Source organism: Staurois parvus, unplaced genomic scaffold (genome assembly GCF_062004578.1).
Source record: "Staurois parvus isolate SC_StPar_1 unplaced genomic scaffold, SC_StPar_1.0 ptg000109l, whole genome shotgun sequence".
NCBI lineage: Eukaryota > Metazoa > Chordata > Amphibia > Anura > Ranidae > Staurois > Staurois parvus.
In genome coordinates this window covers 660603-682229 of record NW_028317905.1, presented here as the reverse complement: position 1 = coordinate 682229, position 21627 = coordinate 660603, and the positions used below count along the sequence as shown (strand labels likewise).

Here is a 21627-nt window from a genome sequence, read left to right as displayed (position 1 = left end):
GGTTCAAATCCCAACCATGGCACCACCTGCCTGGAGTTTGCATGTTCTCCCTGTGCCTGCGTGGGTTTCCTCTGGGTACCCCGGTTTCCTCCCACACTCCAAAGACATGCTGGTAGGTGAATTGGCTTCTATCTAAATTGGCCCTAGTATGTCCATATATGATTGTGATTTAGAGACCTTAGATTGTACACCCCTTGAGGGTTATTATTATTATACAGGATTTATATAGTGCCAACAGTTTGCTCAGCGCTTTACAATTTAAAGGGAGACAATACAGCAACAATACAGTTCAATACGAGAGGGTTAGGAGGCCCTGCTCCTTGGAGCTTACAATCTAACAAGGAGGGGAAGGTGGTAAAAAAGGTAATAGCTGCATGGGATGATCTGATGGAGGTGGCCCAAGTAAGTCCTTAGGTGGAAGAGGGACAGATTTCCCTGAATAAATGAGTTTTCAAGAATCTCCTAAAGATGGGGGATGAACTGATAGTAGGAGGAATAGAAGATTCCGTTATTAGCTGAAGGTGGGATAGGCTTCCCTGAAGAGATAGGTTTTCAGAGATCACCTAAAAGTGGGCAGAGTAGGTGATGGTTGGATTGATTGGGGTAGAGAGTTCCAGAGGATGGGGGAGGCTCTGGAGAAGTCCTGGAGATGAGCATGGAAGGAGGAGACAAGGGAGCTAGAGAGCAGGAGGTCGTAGGAGGAGCAGAGAGGACAGTTTGGGTGATATTTGGAGACAAGATTGGTGATGTAATTTGGGGCAGAGTTATAAATGGCTTAATATGTTATTGTTAGTGTTTTGAATTTTATTCATTGGGCAATGGGAAGCCAGTGGATGGATTGGCAGAGAGGGGTGGAGGACACTGAGTGGAGGCCAGTGGAGGGATTGGCAGAGAGGGATGGAGGACACTAAGTGGAAGCCAGTGGAGGGATTGGCAGAGAGGGATGAAGGACACTGAGTGGAAGCCAGTGGAGGGATTGGCAGAAAGGGATGGAGGACACTGAGTGGAGGCCAGTGGAGGGATTGGCAGAGAGGGATGGAGGACACTGAGTGGAGGCCAGTGGAGGGATTGGCAGAGAGGGGTGGAGGACACTGAGTGGAGGCCAGTGGAGGGATTTGCAGAGAGGGATGGAGGACACTGAGTGGAGGCCAGTGGAGGGATTGGCAGAGAGGGGTGGAGGACACTGAGTGGAGGCCAGTGGAGGGATTGGCCGAGAGGGGTGGAGGACACTAAGTGGAGGCCAGTGGAGGGATTGGCAGAGAGGGGTGGAGGACACTAAGTGGAGGCCAGTGGAGGGATTGTCAGAGAGGGGTGGCAGATACAGAACGGTTAGTAAGGTGGATGAGTCTGGCAGCAGCATTCATGATAGACTGAAGAGGGGATAGCCTGCGATGAGGTCGGCCAATGAGGAGGGAGTTACAATAGTCAAGGCGAGATATAACAAGGGAGTGAATAAGTTGCTTAGTGGTTTCCGAGGTTAGGAACGGCCGTATCTTGGAGATGTTGCGGAGGTGAAGTCTACAAGATTTGGACAGTGATTGGATTTGGGGATGAAAGGACAGATGGGAGTCTAGGATTACACCTAGTACCCTGGCATGAGGGGAGGGACTGATGGTTGTGTTATTGATCTTGATGGAGAAGTCAGGGGAGGGGGCACGGGCTGGGGGGAATAGGGTTAGGGACTGATGTGAATGTAAATTGCGTAAATTGATGGCGCTATACAAGTACCTGTAATATTAAATAGATTGGCCAAACGTGTAGTGAACACTCCAGGGCAACCATGGACATGTGGCACAAAGGGAGCGGAGAATGGGCACAGTATGGTACACCCATTCTGTGTTTTAGGAGTATGGGAGGAGGTGCAGTTCTGCATCCTTGTCCCGGGGACGTTGAACAAACCTGTCCTGGTACTGGTCAAAGCTGCACAGTTTGTGTTTAATTTACAGGTGCCCCTTGCTGACATAGACAATTTTTTGGTTAAGTTGAACTAACTCTATAATCATGCAACACACACTCTCAAAAAAAAAAAAAAATCAACAATATAAATGAAATAAAACAAAAAACAAAAAAGTTTATAAAAAATATAAATAAAAAAACATAATAGGAGAAATCAGGAAAACAATAACTGAGATGAGAAGAGAAAGAAGCAGTTAATTAAGAATGATTAGGGTAAACTAAGGGTTATTAAGGGGTAAATGTTGTTTTTTTTTTCTTTTTAAATTGTTGGAATTGCTGCTGCAACTCTATTCTCGTGTGATTTTCAGTGCAACTTTGCAGTGCGACGTTCATGCGAATTTGAGGCAACATTAGCGTCCATGGGATTCTAAGTTGCACTGAAGTCACGTCAAACTAGCGCAGGAAGCTTTTCGTCAAACTAGTGCAGTTGCTATGACTTGAGTTGCATTGATTGGAATGGCTGCAATTGAAATAAATGTGCTTTGACTTGTCATGGGACTTTATGTGTTTCAAGTCACATGACAAGTCATAGCAGTGTGAATCAGGGCTGAGCTTGGGTTCACACTGAAATTCGCACCAGTCTCTGTGCGAGTTCCGCACTGCATCATGATTGCACCCCTTTCATGTGAACCTCTGTGGGTGCGTATGTTAAGCTAACAACACCTTGAAATTAATTCGCAAAACACGGTGCAATGTGGAGAATTGGATAGCAAGGGTGTGAAGACCCATGCGTTCTGATCCTGGTGTGGACAAATGAGGGTCCTGCACTCTTTTGATGCAGATGCAGTGCAATCTAAGCCATACAAAATGTACGGCTCTAATTGCAGCGCACAGAAATCGCATGTGATTTGCACAGGAATGCGGTGTGGTTCCTGTGAGAATCACATGCGATGTGCCGCACCGCATCAGTGTGAACCCGGGCTGAAGGATGTTTTAACTGGCATCCTATGCATATGAAAGTATACTCCTTTATCTGCAGATGATTAGAACAGAGTAAATAAAAGGTAACCAAAATGTTACTTTCTATCCCTCTGTCTCACTTCTGACCATTTGGAAACTGGGGTCAGTAGGGGGCCCCATGAGATGCCCCTGGTACCTTTTTCATAGGCTTTTTTGAGTTTGTCAGGGACATAGGGGCCCCATGATCCCCTATTGCCCGGGGATCCCATGAGTTGTCAGTCTGCCCCTGCTTCTGAGGATTGTTTATAAAGGCAGTTTGGAAGGTCTGTTTTTTGATAGAAGTGACTATAAAGTTGGTGATAGACTGTGAAGTAGACGGATGAAAATGTCATTTTTGGAGATTCGGATGTATCTTTTTGCATCTTTTTTTGTGATCCAAGTTGTCTGAGAGTGGCATGAAACAGATTTCAGACTAGCCCTCCAGAATCCTAGTTCAAGCTCAACACTGCATCCAGACCAAGGATCCAGCTCCCAGCTCCAGAGTGTTGCCAGCCCTGTTACTCATCAATGTTGCTGTAACTTATGTACAAAGGAGCTTACTGGAATTATGAATGGCTTTAGGAATGAATTTCATTCCATGGTATGGGGTCTCTGTTTTAGACTCCAATGATGTTTTGCCCATCTGGTGCCTTTAAAGCCAAGCACACACGTGCCGAACCAGCATCAGCCGATTCAATATATATTGGCTGAATTCGACCCATATGTATGACACCAACACTGAAGAAGCGGGCCGATTGGCCGCCTTCTGTCTAAGGGGCATGACCGAAAAACCTGGTAGTGTGTACCAGGCTTAACTCTCTTTATCTTTTTCCTTTCAGGATAGCATGCCTAGGTGAGATTCACAGAAACACATATAATGGAAAATACAAAAAGTAAAGCCAAAGGTCAGGTTCAAGTGGATGGCATAGAGCTTCAACCCATCATTGCTAATTCCAAGAAGAAAAAGAAGAAGAAGAAGACTACTGCACCTATCCTGGATGGAGCCAAGGTTTGAACTATCATGATAAAAATACTCAAAAACCCTCTCGCACCTAAAGAATATATATATATATATATATATATATATATATATATATATATATATATATACAGTGGGAATCGAAAGTTTGGGCACCCCAGCTACAAATGTGTATTAATGTGCATAAAGAAGCCAAGGAAAGATGGAAAAATCTCCAAAAGGCATCAATTTACAGATTAGACATTCTTATAATATGTCAACAAAAGTTAGATTTTATTTCCATCATTTACACTTTCAAAATAACAGAAAACAAAAAAATGGCGTCTGCAAAAGTTTGGGCCCCCTGCAGAGTTAATATCTTGTACTGCCCCCTTTGGCAAGTATCACAGCTTGTGAACACTTTTTGTAGCCAGCCAAGAGTCTTTCAATTCTTGTTTGAGGTATTTTTGCCCATTCTTCCTTACAAAAGTCTTCCAGTTCTTTGAGATTTCTGGGTTGTCTGTCACGCACTGCTCTTTTAAGGTCTATCCATAGATTTTCAATTATGTTGAGGTCAGGAGATTGTGAAGGCCATGGCAAAACCTTCAGTTTACACCTCTTGATGTAATCCCCCGTGGATTTCGAGGTGTGTTTAGGATCATTATCCATTTGTAGAAGACTCTCTTTAACTTCAGCTTTTTCACAGATGGCATCAAGTTACCATCCAAAATGTGCTGAAATTTTATTGAATCCATTTTTCCTTCTACTCATGAGATGTTCCTTGTGCCACTGGCTGCAACACAACCCCAAAGCATGATTGATCCAACCCCATGCTTAACAGTGGGACAGAGGTTCTTTTCATTAAATTCTGTGCCCCTTCTTCTCCAAACGTACCTTTACTCATTCCGGCCAAAAAGTTCAATTTTAACCTCATCGGTCCACAGAACTTGTTTCCAAAATGCATCAGGCTTGTCTATATGTTTATTTGCAAAGTTCAAACGATGATTTTTGTGGTGAGGACGTAGAAGAGGTTTTCTTCTGATGACTCTTCCATGAAGACCATATTTGTACAAGTATCTCTTTATAGTGGAATAGTGTACCACAACTCCAGTGTCTACCAGATCTTTCTGGAGGGATCGTGCAGTCAAACGTGGGTTTTGAATTGTTTTTCTCACAATCCTGCGAGCTGTTCTGTCTGATATTTTTCTTGGTCTTCCAGATCTTGCTTTAACTTCCACTGTTCCTGATGACTGCCATTTCTTAATTACATTCCGAACAGAGGATATTGACATCTGAAAACGCTTTGCTATCTTCTTATAGCCTTCTCCAGCTTTGTGAGCGTCAACTATTTTCAGTTTCAGTTTTCTAGACAACTGCTTAGAAGAACCCATGGTACTGATTGTTGGGGCAAGGTCAGATGAGTCTGGGCATTTAAAATCTTTGAGATTGACATCACCTGGTCTTCCCAGACGATGATTGAGAGCAATCCATGACACTGGCAGGTCTCAGCTTTGCAAAGGGGGAAGTGCATGCTATAAATTCTGCAGGGTGCCAAAACTTTTGCAGACGCCATTTTTTTGTTTTCTGTTATTTTGAAAGTGTAAATGATGGAAATAAAATCTAACTTTTGTTGACATATTATAAGAATGTCTAATTTGTAATTTGATGCCTTTTGGAGATTTTTCCATCTTTCCTTGGCTTCTTTATGTACATTAATACACATTTTTAGCTGGGGTGCCCAAACTTTCGATCCCCACTGTATATATATATATACTGTATATCTCGGCATAAATGAGTACACCCCAATAGAAGGGAAGAGGCTACCATCACTCCGAGCCCTTGGTTGTCATGTACTTTTCCAACATGACAATGATCCAAAACACACCTCTAAAGCCAGTGTTGCATTTCTGAAGAAGAACCGGGTGAAAGTGTTTCAGTAGTATAGTATGTCTCCTTATCTGAACCCAATCGAACACCTATGGGGAATTCTGAAGAGACAAGTTGAGCATCACTCTCCTTCTAGCATCCAGGCTCTAAAAGAGGTCATGCTTAAAGAATGGAAAAAGATTGATGTTGCAATATGTCACCAACTTGTTCATTCCATGCTTAGAAGACTTGGTGCTGTCCTTACAAATCATGGAGGTCATACAAAATACTAGATATAGTAGTTTTTGTTGTGGGGTGGATTCATTTTTTCTTCAACTAATTTGAGTAAAACTGAAGATTTTGTAATCTAAGTTATATTATTAACCTATAAAACTCAGTTTTGTCGAAATTTTGGAAATTGTTTTTGTGTTCATTGAGATATTGATTGAAAACTTATCTTTCAAAAGGGGTGTACTCATTTATGCTGAGCAGTGTATATATGTACTGTATACACACACTATATTGTATCATATTTATATCCCAACTCTAGGCTAATTTATATTACGTTTTGCATGCAGCAGGGAAAGATTAGCATCTCCACCAAATTTTTGCCCTCTGATTATAACTTCTTACAATGCTTTCATTGCTAACTGAGAATGCCTGCCCCACAGCTGCATTTCTTCTACTGGTGTCACGGGAAATTATATTTTTTTTTGGATAAGCATGATAGAAGTTCCCACTACAGTGCAGCTAATCTTCTGTCATCTGGTCTTGAAGGCCAACTCTAGAATGAAGTGTAATGGATATTGATTCATGGGCTTCCAGAGGGAAGGAGCTCACATCTTAATAGATAATATTATAATCTAGTGAAAAGATTCCCTCAGTGACATTAATTCCAAAATTTCCAAAATTAGCAATATCAATTGTTCGAGATTTCTTCTTCCAACAAGATATTGTATATTTCATATTCTCATTATTTTTAAAAAGTAAACCTTTTCTCTACCCATCCTCTTCAATTCATCTTTTTCTTTTTTAACCTCTTCTCTATAATTATTGTCAGCTCTCATTTCTTTTACTTCCTCTCCTCATTCTTTATGGTCATTTTTGGATTCTTTAACTACCCCTGAACATTCTCTCAAAGTTTTGTCCTTTACCATCCACCCTGGTGTAGACTTTCTATAGCATCCTTTCTCTGTTATGACTGCTCTTAGTTTTCTTCTATACATCTCTGATTTTGCTTCTCCATCTCTTTGGGCTTCTTCAGTATGATGTGTCCCCATGTCTCTGTTCCTCCTTGAGGTTATGCGTCTCCTCACCCCTAGCCCTCTTTGAGGTGATGTACAGTGGTGATCGAAAGTTTGGGCACCCCAGCTAAAAATTTGTATTAATGTGCATAAAGAAGCCAAGGAAAGATGAAAAAATCTCCAAAAGGCATCAAATTACAGATTAGACATTCTTATAATATGTCAACAAAAGTTAGATTTTATTTCCATCATTTACACTTTCAAAATAACAGACAACAAAAAAATGGCGTCTGCAAAAGTTTTGGCACCCTGCAGAATTTATAGCATGCACTTCCCCCTTTGCCAAGCTGAGACCTGCCAGTGTCATGGATTGTTCTCAATCATCGTCTGGGAAGACCAGGTGATGTCAAGCTCAAAGGTTTTAAATGCCCAGACTCATCTGGCCTTGCCCCAACAATCAGCACCATGGGTTCTTCTAAGCAGTTGTCTAGAAAACTGAAACTGAAAATAGTTGACGCTCACAAAGCTGGAGAAGGCTATAAGAAGATAGCAAAGCGTTTTCAGATGTCAATATCCTCTGTTCGGAATGTAATTAAGAAATGGCAGTCATCAGGAACAGTGGAAGTTAAAGCAAGATCTGGAAGACCAAGAAAAATATCAGACAGAACAGCTCGCAGGATTGTGAGAAAAACAATTCAAAACCCACGTTTGACTGCAGGATCCCTTCAGAAAGATCTGGCAGACACTGGAGTTGTGGTACACTATTCCACTATAAAGAGATACTTGTACAAATATGGTCTTCATGGAAGAGTCATCAGAAGAAAACCTCTTCTACGTCCTCACCACAAAAATCATTGTTTGAACTTTGCAAATGAACATATAGAGCCTGATGCATTTTGGAAACAAGTTCTGTGGACCGATGAGGTTAAAATTGAACTTTTTGGCCGGAATGAGCAAAGGTACGTTTGGAGAAGGGGCACAGAATTTAATGAAAAGAACCTCTGTCCAACTGATAAGCATGGGGTTGGATCAATCATGCTTTGGGGTTGTGTTGCAGCCAGTGGCACAGGGAACATCTCATGAGTAGAAGGAAAAATGGATTCAATAAAATTTCAGCAAATTTTGGATGGTAACTTGATGCCATCTGTGAAAAAGAGCGGATGGCTTCTACAAATGGATAATGATCCTAAACACACCTCGAAATCCACGGGGGATTACATCAAGAGGCGTAAACTGAAGGTTTTGCCATGGCCTTCACAATCTCCTGACCTCAACATAATTGAAAATCTATGGATAGACCTTAAAAGAGCAGTGCGTGACAGACAGCCCAGAAAACTCAAAGAACTGGAAGACTTTTGTAAGGAAGAATGGGCAAAGATACCTCAAACAAGAATTGAAAGTCTCTTGGCTGGCTACAAAAAGCATTTACAAGCTGTGATACTTGCCAAAGGGGGCAGTACAAGATATTAACTCTGCAGGGTGCCCAAACTTTTGCAGACGCCATTTTTTTGTTTTCTGTTATTTTGAAAGTGTAAATGATGGAAATAAAATCTAACTTTTGTTGACATATTATAAGAATATCTAATCTGTAATTTGATGCCTTTTGGAGATTTTTCCATCTTTCCTTGGCTTCTTTATGCACATTAATACAAATTTTTAGCTGGGGTGCCCAAACTTTCGATCCCCACTGTATCATCTCTCTGGCCCTCTTTAAGATAGTGTCCCCTTACTCTCTTTGGTCCCCTTTGAGCTGGAGTGTCTTCTCTTCCCTGGCCCTCCTCAAGCTGAAGTACGTACTAGCTCCGTTCTCTTCCTTGATTTGTGTGCTGTCTCCACCTCTTGTCCCCATTTGAGCTTCATTGTCTCCTCCATTTATAGGACTATTTCAATTGTTGTTTAATTTTCCATCTACCCCCCACCCAAGCTATTTCTGTCTGACTCTCCTTCAGATAGTGTGTCTTATTCTTTCTGTCTCTTCTTGAGATGTTGTGCCTCCTCTCTTTGCCCCCCCAAATAGGTGTTTTTCTCCTCTCAGGTCCCCCTTTGATTTTGAACTTGTCTGTTTTTTCCTCACTAGCCCTCTTTGAGATGGTGTCCTGCTGTCTTTGGCCCTCCTTGAGATGCTGTGTTCTCTTCTCTCTGTCCTTTCTTGAGATAGTGTGCCTCTTCTCGTTTGCCCCCTCAAAATGCTGTTTTTCTTCCTCTCAGGGCCTGTTTTGTACTTGATGTTTTTGTTGGGAGTGTGCAAATTGTCCTGTTCTTTGACAGCTGTTGGTCTTATTCCAGAATCCTGGTTTTAGCTATGATGCATCCCTGTTTGTCTGTCCACCTGCAAGGTGATTGATATGGCCAGCCTCTGGCTGGAGACCAAAGCTGATTTAAGCCAGCCAAGCCTGCAATCTCATGCTTGTGAAAGCGTGTGTAATACGTGTTCCAAGCTCCCTGTTTGTCTGCCCTGCTCTGCCATTTAGATTCAATTGTTGATGACCTCAGACTGGATATTGCACTATTCTCTGAACTCTTCCTACCTTTTGACCTGGGCTATTATTGGCCACTCTGTTTGTCTGCCAACAACTAGTACCTGTTTGCTTTGCTAAGTTTGCCCCTGCCCTGGTGTGGTGGACAGGCAATATAGCATTGTGTATAATTCCTGGGGGCAACCGAGTACTGGTAGGTCTGTTTGCCTTATGGGAAAGGCGGATGTTATAGGTGAAGAACACAGAAGCTAGCAATGGTGCCTGACCACCTGTGTGACAGGTTTTCCCTCATCTCTATCCCTCATTAAAAGCCAGTCCTCCCTCATGTCTTAAACCTGTACGTTGTCTCCACTCTTTATCTTTGACACATTTTAGTCTTCTGTGTCTTTTCCTTTTTGTCCCCTTTGAGTTGTTGTTTCCTTTCCTCTCCTTTAGCTGGTGATTCTCCCTCTCTCTTACTCCTCTTGTGGTGATTTCCTCTCTTTGGCCCTCTTTGAGCTGGTGTGTCTTCCCCTCTCTGGCCCTCTGTGATTTGATGTGTTACCTCTTTACTGTCCCTTCTTAAAGCGGAGCTCCACCCAAAAGGGGAAGTTCCACTTTAAGCCTTTGTTCCACTTGGCACCTTTGGGTAGCGGGTACCCAGATTTGACAGGTTGTCCTCTCCCTCCCTCCCCGTAGTCTTCTGGAACACATGCCAGGTCCCAGAAGAATACGGGGCCATTCACAAAGCGCAGGGCTTCTTGCGCATGCGCAGTGGGCACCCGGCTGTGAAGCCACAAGGTGTCACGTCCGGGTGTCCACAATGAAGATATCGGCACCAGGGAGAGAAGACGGACAGTGAAACCAGTGGTGGTGAAGACACCACTGGACCGAGGGACAGGTAAGTGCCTGTATTGTAAAAGTCAGCAGCTACAGTTTTTGTATCTGCTGACGTTTATTTATTTTTTTTTACGTGGAACTCCACTTTTAGCTGTTTCTCCTCCCCTCTGGCCTCCATTGAATTGATAAATGTCTTTCTCTCTGGCCCCTCTTGAACCGGTGCGTCTCCTACTGTGTCATCACTTTAAAACTGTTTTAAGTTCTTTATTTTGGCCCTGGTTTATCTGCTCTCTGCTCCTTCTCCATTAAATGTCTTCTTTGGCTCTCCCTCGATCTTGTGTGCCTCCTCTGCTTTATCCATGCTGAGTTTGCCTTTTTTCTATTTTCTTTTCTTTCAATCAGAATGTCGCTTTCAATTTTACTATCATTCATTTACAGATTGTTGACCTTAATTCTTGGGTTTCAACGCATATTAAGAAAAAAGAATGCGTTGCTTTCATCCCACAAAAGTCTAGTGATGAGTAAGTACGTAATCTGCAACAGAGTTCTTTGGAATATTTTGGCCGACAATGATAAAAGATATTGATCAATGTGTTAAAATGCAAGCAACAGGAGGCCTGTTCTTAGAAGCTTCATTGCTGCATATTACCTGATCTACAGGTGAAAGTCGAAAAATTAGAATATCGTGCAAAAGTTCACTTATTTCAGTAATGCAACTTAAAAGGTGAAACTAATATATGAGAGACTCATTACATGCAAAGCAAGATAGTTCAAGCCGTGATTTGTCATCATTGTGATGATTATGGCTTACAGCTCATGAAAACCCCAAATCCACAATCTCAGAAAATGATAATATTACATGCAATCAATAAAACAAGGATTGTACATAGAACAATATCGGACCTCTGAAAAGTATAAGCATGCATATGTACTCAGTACTTAGTTTGGGCCCCTTTTGTAGCAATTACTGCCTCAATGCGGCGTGGCATGGAAGCTATCAGCCTGTGGCACTGCTGAGGTGTTATGGAAGACCAGGATGCTTCAATAGCGGCCTTCAGCTCTTCTGCATTGTTCAGTCTCATGTCTCTCGTCTTTCTCTTGGCAATGCCCCATAGATTCTCTATGGGATTCAGGTCAGGCGAGTTTGCTGGCCAATCAAGCACAGTAATCCCACAGTCATTGAACCAGGTTTTGGTGCTTTTGGCAGTGTGGGCAGGTGCCAAGTCCTGCTGGAAAATGAAGTCAGCAAGCTCGAAAGGAAGCATGAAATAAATGAACTTTTGCACGATATTCAAATTTTTTGAGTTTCACCTGTACTACGCTGTCACTGATGTTCTGTCCCTTTAAGGCACAGTTCAGATCTGTGCAGCTGTGTTCTGAGTGTAGGGCACCCATTCATTTCAATAGCCTGCCTCACCCAGAGAAATGCAGGGAAAAAATCCCCAACCCTTTTTTTTTTTTTTAAATTGTGCAGCACCAAACTGCATGGTGCTGTGGTAACATGAGGCTTTGTGTGAAAACACACCAGAACTGCAGATGGGCGGGAGTGCCATTAACAATGGCACCCCCACGTGTATGCTAAATTGCAGTGCGTTTACTTTGTTTTTTGGAAATGTGCGTGATTTTACACGTGGTCCCCGATTTTACATTTCGCATTACCCAGCTGCAGAGATGTGAAGATTAACTGGAACACCAAAGTCCTTCCAGTCTCCACAACAATAATGTATTTCTTCTGCTGTGGCCTACACATCATGCCATAAATGTGTCTATAGGATCCTATATGTTCATTGTTTGTTGTGTATGGTGGAATAGGTCATCAGTGCTGGCAGAGGCATAGCTAGGGGGGGCAGGGGGGTACATATGTACCCGGGCGCCAAGCTACAGGGGCGCCAAAATGAGTCTTACAACCAAGGGCGTATTTGCCGCAAGGCAAACAAGGCGTTTGCCTAGGGCAGCACATTTTAGGGGGGCAGCGCGGTGCCACCACTCCCCCTTCCAATGGAAGGGACACTTAGTACAGGGGCGGGCAGCGGGCTGCTGTGTCTTACCTGGCTACGTGTCCCAATCCTACGACGATCCAGTCCAGGAGGTGCTGCTGGAGGAGGGGTAGAGAGGTCCACAAGTCCGGTGTCTTCTTTTCCCTGGATGCGATGTGTGGGTGAGATGACATGCCGCCTCTGTCCTCTGGTCACACCCTGGGGATCACTGGACAGCCTATGGCAGCTTGCACTTCCCTCTGCAAGCTCCGACTTGGAGCTTGGAGAGGAGGAGCCGAGCAGCAGCACGAAGATAGAGTGAGGGAGAGGCCAGAGCAAGTGAAGAAGACAGCTGACCAGTAAGTGTGCCATGCAGATGGTGCTGCTGCAACCAAGTATGCTGGCTGTGGATGGGAGAGGGAAGGAGCCTAGGCTGGAGCAGGGGTCAGCAAGGTAAGTGTCATTGGTGTCAGTGGGAGGAATAGTATCCCATCATTGGTGTCAGTCGGAGGAATAGTGCCCCTTCATTGGTGTCAGTGAGAGGAATAGTGCCCCTTCATTGGTATCACTGGGAGGAATAGTGCCCCATCATTGGTGTCAGTGAGAGGAATAGTGCCCCATCATTGGTATCAGTAGGAGGAATGGTGCCCGTCATTAGTATCAGTGGGAGGAATAGTGCCCCGTCATTGGTGTCAGTGAGAGGAATAGTGCCCCATCATTGGTATCAGTGGGAGGAATAGTGATCCATCATTGGTATCAGTGGGAGGAATAGTGCCCCTTCCTTGGTGTCAGTGAGAGGAATAGTGCCCCATCATTGGTATCAGTGGGAGGAATAGTGCCCCTTCATTGGTGTCAGTGGGAGGAATAGTGCCCCTTCATTGGTATTAGTGGGAGGAATAGTGCCCCATCATTGGTATCAGTGGGAGGAATAGTGCCCCATCATTGGTATCAGTGAGAGGAATAGTGCCCCGTCATTGGTATCAGTGGGAGGAACAGTGCCCCATCATTGGTATCAGTGGGAGGAATAGTGCCCCATCATTGGTATCAGTGGGAGGAATAGTGCCCCATCATTGGTATTAGTGGGAGGAATAGTGCCCCATCATTGGTATTAGTGGGAGGAATAGTGCCCCATCATTGGTATCAGTGGGAGGAATAGTGCCCCATCATTGGTATCAGTGGGAGGAATAGTGCCCCATCATTGGTGTCAGTGGGAGGAATAGTGTCCCATCATTGGTATCGGTGGGAGGAATAGTGCCCCATCATTGGTGTCAGTGGGAGGAATAGTGCCCCATCATTGGTATCCGTGGGAGGAATAGTGTCCCATCATTGGTATCGGTGGGAGGAATAGTGCCCCATCATTGGTATCAGTGGGGAGGAATAGTGCCCCATCATTGGTATCGGTGGAAGGAATAGTGCCCCATCATTGGTATCGGTGGGAGGAATAGTGCCTCATCATTGGTATCAGTGGGAGGAATAGTGCCCCATTATTGGTATCAGTGGGAGGAATAGTGCCCCATCATTGGTATCAGTGGGAGGATTAGTGCCCCATTATTGGTTTCAGTGGGAGGAATAGTGCCCCATTGTTGGTGTCAGTGGGAGGAATAGTGCCCCATCATTGGTATCAGTGGGAGGATTAGTGCCCCATTATTGGTTTCAGTGGGAGGAATAGTGCCCCATCATTGGTATCAGTGAGAGGAATAGTACCCCATAGTTGGTATCAGTGGGAGGAATAGTGCCCCATCATTGGTATCAGTGGGAGGAATAGTGTCCCATCATTGGTATCAGTGGGAGGAATAGTGATCCATCATTGGTATCAGTGGGAGGAATAGTGCCCCGTCATTGGTGTCAGTGGGAGGAATAGTGTCCCATCATTGGTGTCAGTGGGAGGAATAGTGCCCTGTCATTGGTATCAGTGGGGAGGAATAGTGCCCCATCATTGGTATCAGTGGGTGGAATAGTGCCCCATCATTGGTATCAGTGGGAGGAATAGTGATCCATCATTGGTATCAGTGGGAGGAATAGTGCCCCGTCATTGGTGTCAGTGAGAGGAATAGTGCCCCATCATTGGTGTCAGTGAGAGGAATAATGCCCCGTCATTGGTATCAGTGGGAGGAATAGTGATCCATCATTGGTGTCAGTGGGAGGAATAGTGCCCCATCATTGGTATCAGTGGGAGGAATAGTGCCCCATCATTGGTATCAGTGGGAGGAATAGTGCCCCATCATTGGTGTCAGTGGGAGGAATAGTGCCCCATCATTGGTATCAGTAGGAGGCATAGTGTCCCATCATTGGTGTCAGTGGGAGGAATAGTGCCCCATCATTGGTGTCAGTGGGAGGAATAGTGCCCCATCATTGGTATCAGTAGGAGGCATAGTGTCCCATCATTGGTGTCAGTGGGAGGAATAGTGCCCCATCATTGGTGTCAGTGGGAGGAATAGTGCCCCATCATTGGTGTCAGTGGGAGGAATAGTGCCCCATCATTGGTATCAGTGGGAGGAATAGTGCCCCATCATTGGTATCAGTGGGAGGAATAGTGTCCCATCATTGGTATCAGTGGGAGGAATAGTGCCCCATCATTGGTATCAGTGGGAGGAATAGTGCCCCATCATTAGTATCAGTGGGAGGATAAGTTCCCCATCATTGGTATCAGTGGGAGGATAAGTTCCCCATCATTGATATCAGTGGGAGGAATAGTGCCCAATCATTGGTGTCAGTGGGAGGAATAGTGCCCCATCACTGGTGTCACTGATGTGATTAAACGGGGAGGGGGGCTGGGGCGCCAATTTTATAGTTTGTCTCCGGGTGCAAAATATCCTAGCTACGCCTCTGAATGTTGGGTTCAATTTATCAGACTATGCTGCAAATATTTTATAGACGCTAAACATGTGCAGAGTGAAAAAATTTGTTTCGTTTTTGGATCAATTTGTTAAGTTACTAATTTTGTTTAGTTGCATTCTTTTAGTTTAGTTTTGTTTATTCGTCTTCGACTGGATTAGAATTTTTACAATAGATTTGAAGCATTCAAATTGAAATTGAATAGAAAATATCAAATCGATGCAAATTCATTGTGAAGAATAGCTGGTTCTTTTTGAAATTCAAATTTTGGAAGATGGTTACATGCTTTCTTCTTTATTCTACTCTATTTTTTCAATTCTATTCTATTTTATTCTATTTTCTATTTTATTCTGTTCTTTTTTACTGTACTCTTTTCTATTCTATTCTGTTTTATTCTATTCTATTCTTTTTGAAATTCAAATTTCGGAATATGGCTATATTCTTTCTATTTTACTCTATTTTATTCTATTCTACTTTTTTCTGTTCTTTTGCTTTATTTTCTATTTTTTTCTTTTCCATTTTATTCCATTCTTTTTGAAATTCAAATTTCGGAATATGGCTATATTCTTTCTATTTTTTATATTCTATTCTATTTAAATCTATGCTACTTTCTTCTATTTTATTCTTTTCCTTTATTTTCTATTCTTTTCTATTCTGTTTTATTCTACTCTATGCTTTTTGAAATTCAAATTTCTGAAGTCAGCTATATTCTAACACCAGTACACATAGTCTTTGAAGGAAATCCGCAATAGTCAGCAATATGATTTCATTTCAAATATGTTTTCAAATTTGATTTCATTTTTGAATTTAATTCAGATTCAATTAGAATTTGGACAAAAAATTGTATTGTTAATTTGGAATCGTTTAAATTTGTTGCTATTGTAATTTGGAAAGTTAGATACGTCCGAATCTCCGAATGACTACAACTTTGTCCGAATTTCAATTCGGAATGAAACGAATTGCATGTCTAATAGATGCTCTATTGCTCACTTAGGGAGACCTGTGGATGTGGTTACACCAGAGAATCCCATTTTCATGACACCTCAAATCCCAATAGGCCACCTGAAATCAATTGGGACCCTCAGAAAACTGTCGAAGAATTCCCCAGTGATGCACATGGGGACATGACATTTACAGGAACCACCAGGACCTGGGCCAAGGTATGCTTGTTGGGTGTTGAAGGACATTACAGTATGCTGTGGAAGCCTAGACTGCTGTTGGCCACATTTTATCATTTTAATAGTTGGGTTTAAACATCTTGCTGTATAAGTTACTTTAGGCTCTGTTTCTCAACAGTATGTGCGAGCATCCTCCGACACTCAGCCCAGCATATTGTTTGAACTGATGACAGAGCAGTGGGGGCTTCGTGTACCAAGTCTCCTCATATCTGTGACAGGAGGAGCCAAAAATTTCAACATCAGTCCAAGGCTGAAGACCCAGTTCAGCCGGGGCCTTGTGAAGGCTGCACGAAGCACAGGTAATGGGGCTTCTACAATGAGCACATCATCCTTGTGCTTCACTGTCACTGCTGTCCTCACTTGTAATGCTTGGCCGAAACACTTTAATGATCATGATTTTCAGTGGCTATTGAGGAAAGTAGGTAATGTTTATTTTTGTTAGATAAAATGGCCACTAGCAGAGTTAAAACTTGATGCTTAAAGTCAGCCATAGACAGTTTGAATCTCGGCTGGTTCAGCAGAAACTGGTTGAGGTTCAAACCATGTATGGGAAGGCGGAATGCACCCAAGTTGATTGATTGATGACATTGGGTACAACCAGTCTGCCGAATTTTACATGCAATTATTGCTAGCGGCTGCTATATTCACTAGTAATCAGGGGAGGACTGACCATTCGGGAACTTGGGCACTGCCCAAGGGCCCAGTGTCAGTAGGGGCCCCATGAGATGCCCCTGGTACCTTTCATAGGCTTTTTTGGGTGTGGTTTGAGTGTGGACGTGGACACAGGGGCCCCATGATCCCCTATTACCCAGGGGCCCCATGAGTTGTCAGTCCGCCCCTGCTAGTAATAGTCACTGTCTTCTCCCAGCAGGGACTGACAGCACAATGACTCACCTGGAGGGATTCCTCGGTCAACACTGTCTGCCTTCAGTAGACCTCTAAGTACCTTTCAAGTCTAAAAGAATAAATTCCTGCCGTTTCACAATAAACAGCAATAGTTTCCTCTCATTAGAAACGCTCCATTTATATCATTAAAATACCATCTTGCCAACTTACTTCAGTCGTTCAGTCATCCAGGAATTTTTCTCTTTTGTTGTTTGATATGTGTTGCCCTTTCATGTGCTCCTTGCTGTGAAGGCCAGTTATAGACTGGGACAGTGGCCATTTTTGTACTGTTGAGTTGTTGGAGAGGAGGCGTACTGGACACCTTAGCTGCCATTGTGCTACATGCTGGGTGTCCAGAGCGCTCTGGTACCTTAAAGGAGGGGTGGGCTCCCTTAGGTCCACCTGCCCTTGGTCTATCCATTAACCTTCTCCCGCCCGCCATATAGTAATATGATGAACGCAAGGTGGTTCTTTCGTTCTGGTAGGACATCATATGACGTCCTCCCATGCTCACCACGCATGCGCAGCTCCGGGAGCGCGCAGCGTGGCGATTGGCGGTGCGCTGTGTCCCTCGGACACAGCGGATCACCGATCTACGGAAAGAGCTCAAGATGTCGGCTCGGTCATGTGATTAGCTCTGTCCAATCACAGCTGATCCCATGTAAACAGGGAAATTCTGCTTATCGGCATTTCTCTCCTCTCGAGCTGTCACGCTGACAGAGGAGAGGAGAGGAGAGCCGGTAATTGGCATTCCTCGGAGGGGACAACTACACAGATCATCAGAGCACTGATGATCAGTGTGCCCTGATGATCTATGTAGCCCCAGCAGCGCCACCTGTCAGTGTTCAACAGTGCCAGCTCTGTGCTCATCCATACCAGCTGCTAGTGCCCATCAGTGCCACATCAATGCCACATATCAGTGCCCATCTGAGCTAGCTGCCTTTCAGTGTCACCCATCAGTGCCAGTCAGTGACACCTATCAGTGCTGCCAATCAGTGCCACCTATCAGTGCCAGTCAGTGCCGCCTATCAGTGTGCATCAGTGCTACCTATCAGTGCCCGTCAGTGCTGCCTATCAGTGCCACATAACAGTGCCAGTCAGTGCCACCTAACAGTGCCAGTCAGTGCCGCCTATCAGTGCCAGTCAGTGCCGCCTATCAGTGCCGCCTATCATTGCCATATATGAGTGCCGCTTTTCAGTGCCCCTCAGTGATGCCTGTCAATGCCCATCAGTGCCACCTACCAGTGCCCATCAGTGCCACCTATCAGTGTCCATCAGTGCAGCCTATCAGTGCCCATAACTGCAGCCTCATTAGCGCACATCAGTGAAGGAGAAAAATCACTTATTTACAAAATTTTATAACAAAAACTAAGAAAAAAGTTTTTTTTTTCGAAATTTTCAGTGGTTTTTGGTTTGTTCAAGAAAAAATAAAAAACCCCGAGGTGATTAAATACCACCAAAATAAATCTCTATCTGTCACAAATAAATGATAAAAATTTCATATGGGTACAGTGTTGCATGACCGCGCAATTGTCATTCAAAGTGCAACAGCGCTGAAAGCTGGAAATTGGCCTGGGCAGGAAGGGGGTATAAGTGCCCTGTAGGCGAGGGGTTAAAGACATGTGCCTCTACTATGGGGGCTCTCAAAATTTGTATAGTTACGACTACAGAATATCAGGGTGCCCTGAAGAGGCTCTGTAGCTTACGCATGTGTTTACAAAATGTGTCATAACTAAACCCCTGTTTTTAAGTCGACTTGTTTGCAGGCTGGTTGGCAAGCTGAGCCAGGAATTTGTCTCTTTTGTTGTTTGACATGCGTTGTCCTTCTATGTGCTCCTTGCTGTGCAGGCCAGTTATAGACTGGGGCAGAGGCCATTTTTTGTACTTTTCATATACTGTTTGTAGTTTAAGTAAGGAGGAGGATGATGAAATGGCTAACCAGAGAGGGTTACAATACAGACAGTGCAGCCATATTTTGTATAGCCAATCTCTCCTCCCTTTCTTACATACAGGGGCCTGGATCATCACTGGAGGGTCTCATGCTGGGGTCATGAAGCACGTAGGTGAAGCCATACGGAATTTCAGTGGAGGTGAAGAAGGCTCTGAGATTGTCCTGATAGGCATTGCTACCTGGGGCATCGTCCACAACCGAAAATCACTGCTCAGTGAGGCGGTAAGAAGTAGACATATTCTACATCATATAGAACATATTTTTCATAGAAATATTTTGTACTAAATGCCAGAATGTTTTGTGACCTTTCTTTTAAGGAAAACAAGGCACAAGATTTAGGAATTAGGAGAAAGCTATAGATCTGTTATTCAGCCTAGAAGATCATTTTCCATTAAAGTCTGGAGTTTAAGAGAGTTAATCTTGTGACACAATGCTGCTCGTGTATGGCAGCTACTAGCCTTTACACACAGTGCAGTATATATATGAATAAGCTCTGGATGGAATGAATGGCGTTGGGGATTGCAACAAAGGGTGGAACAGTGTGTGCATCAGGCTTGTAATCTAGTATACAAGGGACTTTAAATGGAGTGTGGCTTACTTCTTTTTCTTTATTTAACGGTTTATTTATTACAGATACTTATAAAGCACTGGCAACTTATGCAGTATATTACATAGTTAGCCTGGCTGAAAAAAGACAAAAGTCCATCCAGTTCATCCCCTGAGAGGCAATCGGATATTCCCTGGATCAACTTTCCCTATAAATGTTATATCCAGTTATATTCTGTGTATCTAAGAAAGAATCCAGGACTTTCCTACAGCAATCCACTGAGCTGGCCACAACCAACTCTTGAGGGAGTCTATTCCACATTTTCACAGCTCTTACTGTCAAGAAACCTTTCCGTGTTTGGAGATTATTTTCCTCCAGACATAAAGAGAGCCCCCTTGTCCTCTGTGGTGACCTCAGGGTGAATAGCTCTACGCCGAGTTCACTATATGAACCACTGATGTATTTATACATGGAGATCATATCCCCCTTATGTATTATACATGGAGATCATATCCCCCTTATGTATTATACATGGAGATCATATCCCCCCTTATGTATTATACCTGGAGATCATATCCCCCCTTATGTATTATACCTGGAGATCATATCCCCCCCTTATGTCCGATGTCAAGATGGCGACGGAGCAACATGCCATCAGAGAGCTCCGTCGCCCCACTGCCTAATCCGCTGCCATCCGGGCGGCAACGGACACTACGAGGGCCCCGACACACCTGCGGCCCCTAGTGAAGCATCCGGGAGGGGTCCCGAGCATTTTTGGCCCCCTCCGAAATCGCGGCCTACTGCAACCGGCGAAGCCGCGGCCTCGATTAGTTCGCGGGCCGACTTTCGACATCGCCGCCGAATCGCGGCGCCGCCGCTCCGTCCCTCGGCTCCTGCCCTCTGACACACAGCGGGGTGGTCCTCCCCAGGCGACAACAACCACCCCACCAAAGATCAGCCTAGCAAGGACCACCAAGCTGACAGCAGCCCAGGACTACCCCAGGATACCTGCACGGCAGCACCACCAGAACGGGTAAGCTGCCACCACCGATCCCCACCGACCTGCCAGCCTCCGCATGGCCCTCCTCACTAGCCCTGTGTCCATCCCTGACCACCAGGAACCAGCTCAGGCCCACTGATCGCTGCTCCGCTGCCCAGCCCATACATCGGTTCTGGGCCCACCCCTGGACACCCTGCACCCAGCTACCAGGCACCCAGCTACCACCCCTGGACACCCAGCACCCAGCTACCGGGCACCCAGCTACCGGGCACCCAGCTACCACCCCTGGACACCCAGCACCCAGCTACCGGCACCCAGCTTCCGGGCACCCAGCTACAACCCCTGGACACCCAGCACCCAGCTACCGGGCACCCAGCTACCACCTCTGGACACCCAACACCCGGACCACCTAGCGAATCGAGACGTCGCCCAGCGAATCTCCCGGACCCGGACCACCCAGCGAATCTCCAGTCACCGAGCCGCCAGCATCACGAAACGCCATGCCTACCAACACCCCCAGACATCGCACCCTACGACCCCTCCACTTGCCGATCCACCGGACCCACTGAAGACCCCTCGGACGCCAGCATACTGCACCCACAGATTGCAGCCAGTCAGCTGCTGCCCTTTACTCCCACTCTCCCCCTACAGAAGGACTCTAGTGGACTCCTCCACGGTGATACAGACTCTCCACATCACCTCGCCCTGACCCGTATCCCTTCACCTCCCCTTACCCGAACAGCACTGCACTCACCCTAGCATGCCACCTGCACTTCTCCTCCTCGTTTTCCTCTCCTCCATCCCAAAAATTGCCTCCCTCTACCCGCCCACCCCCCCAAAACAGCTCTACATTGCCCCTTCACTTCTTCCCTCTCCCCACTACGGCACTCACCACCTCCTCCTGGTACTCCACTCCCCGGTCGACCCTTGTGCCACCACTACCAGACCCACACGCTCCTGCACCTCCCATTCCCATGCCACCCTCCTCACCCTTCT

At 44.9% G+C, this 21627-nt stretch overlaps 1 protein-coding gene across 4 annotated transcripts in view; it reads left to right on the top strand.

Moving 5' to 3' along the window:
- The window catches only part of LOC149467463 (transient receptor potential cation channel subfamily M member 2-like), a 249266-nt gene that overhangs the window by 56056 nt on the left and 171583 nt on the right, over positions 1-21627 (top strand). For all 4 annotated transcript variants that reach the window (XR_016311927.1, XM_089671622.1, XM_089671619.1 and 1 more), the window contains exons 2-6: positions 3735-3904; positions 10698-10780; positions 16065-16230; positions 16367-16547; positions 19146-19306. Coding sequence is in view for 3 of the 4 variants with exons in the window: in XM_089671622.1 (XP_089527748.1) it covers positions 3773-3904; positions 10698-10780; positions 16065-16230; positions 16367-16547; positions 19146-19306 (723 nt within the window). In the remaining variant the exon portion in view is untranslated. The remainder of the gene's footprint in view (positions 1-3734; positions 3905-10697; positions 10781-16064; positions 16231-16366; positions 16548-19145; positions 19307-21627) is intronic.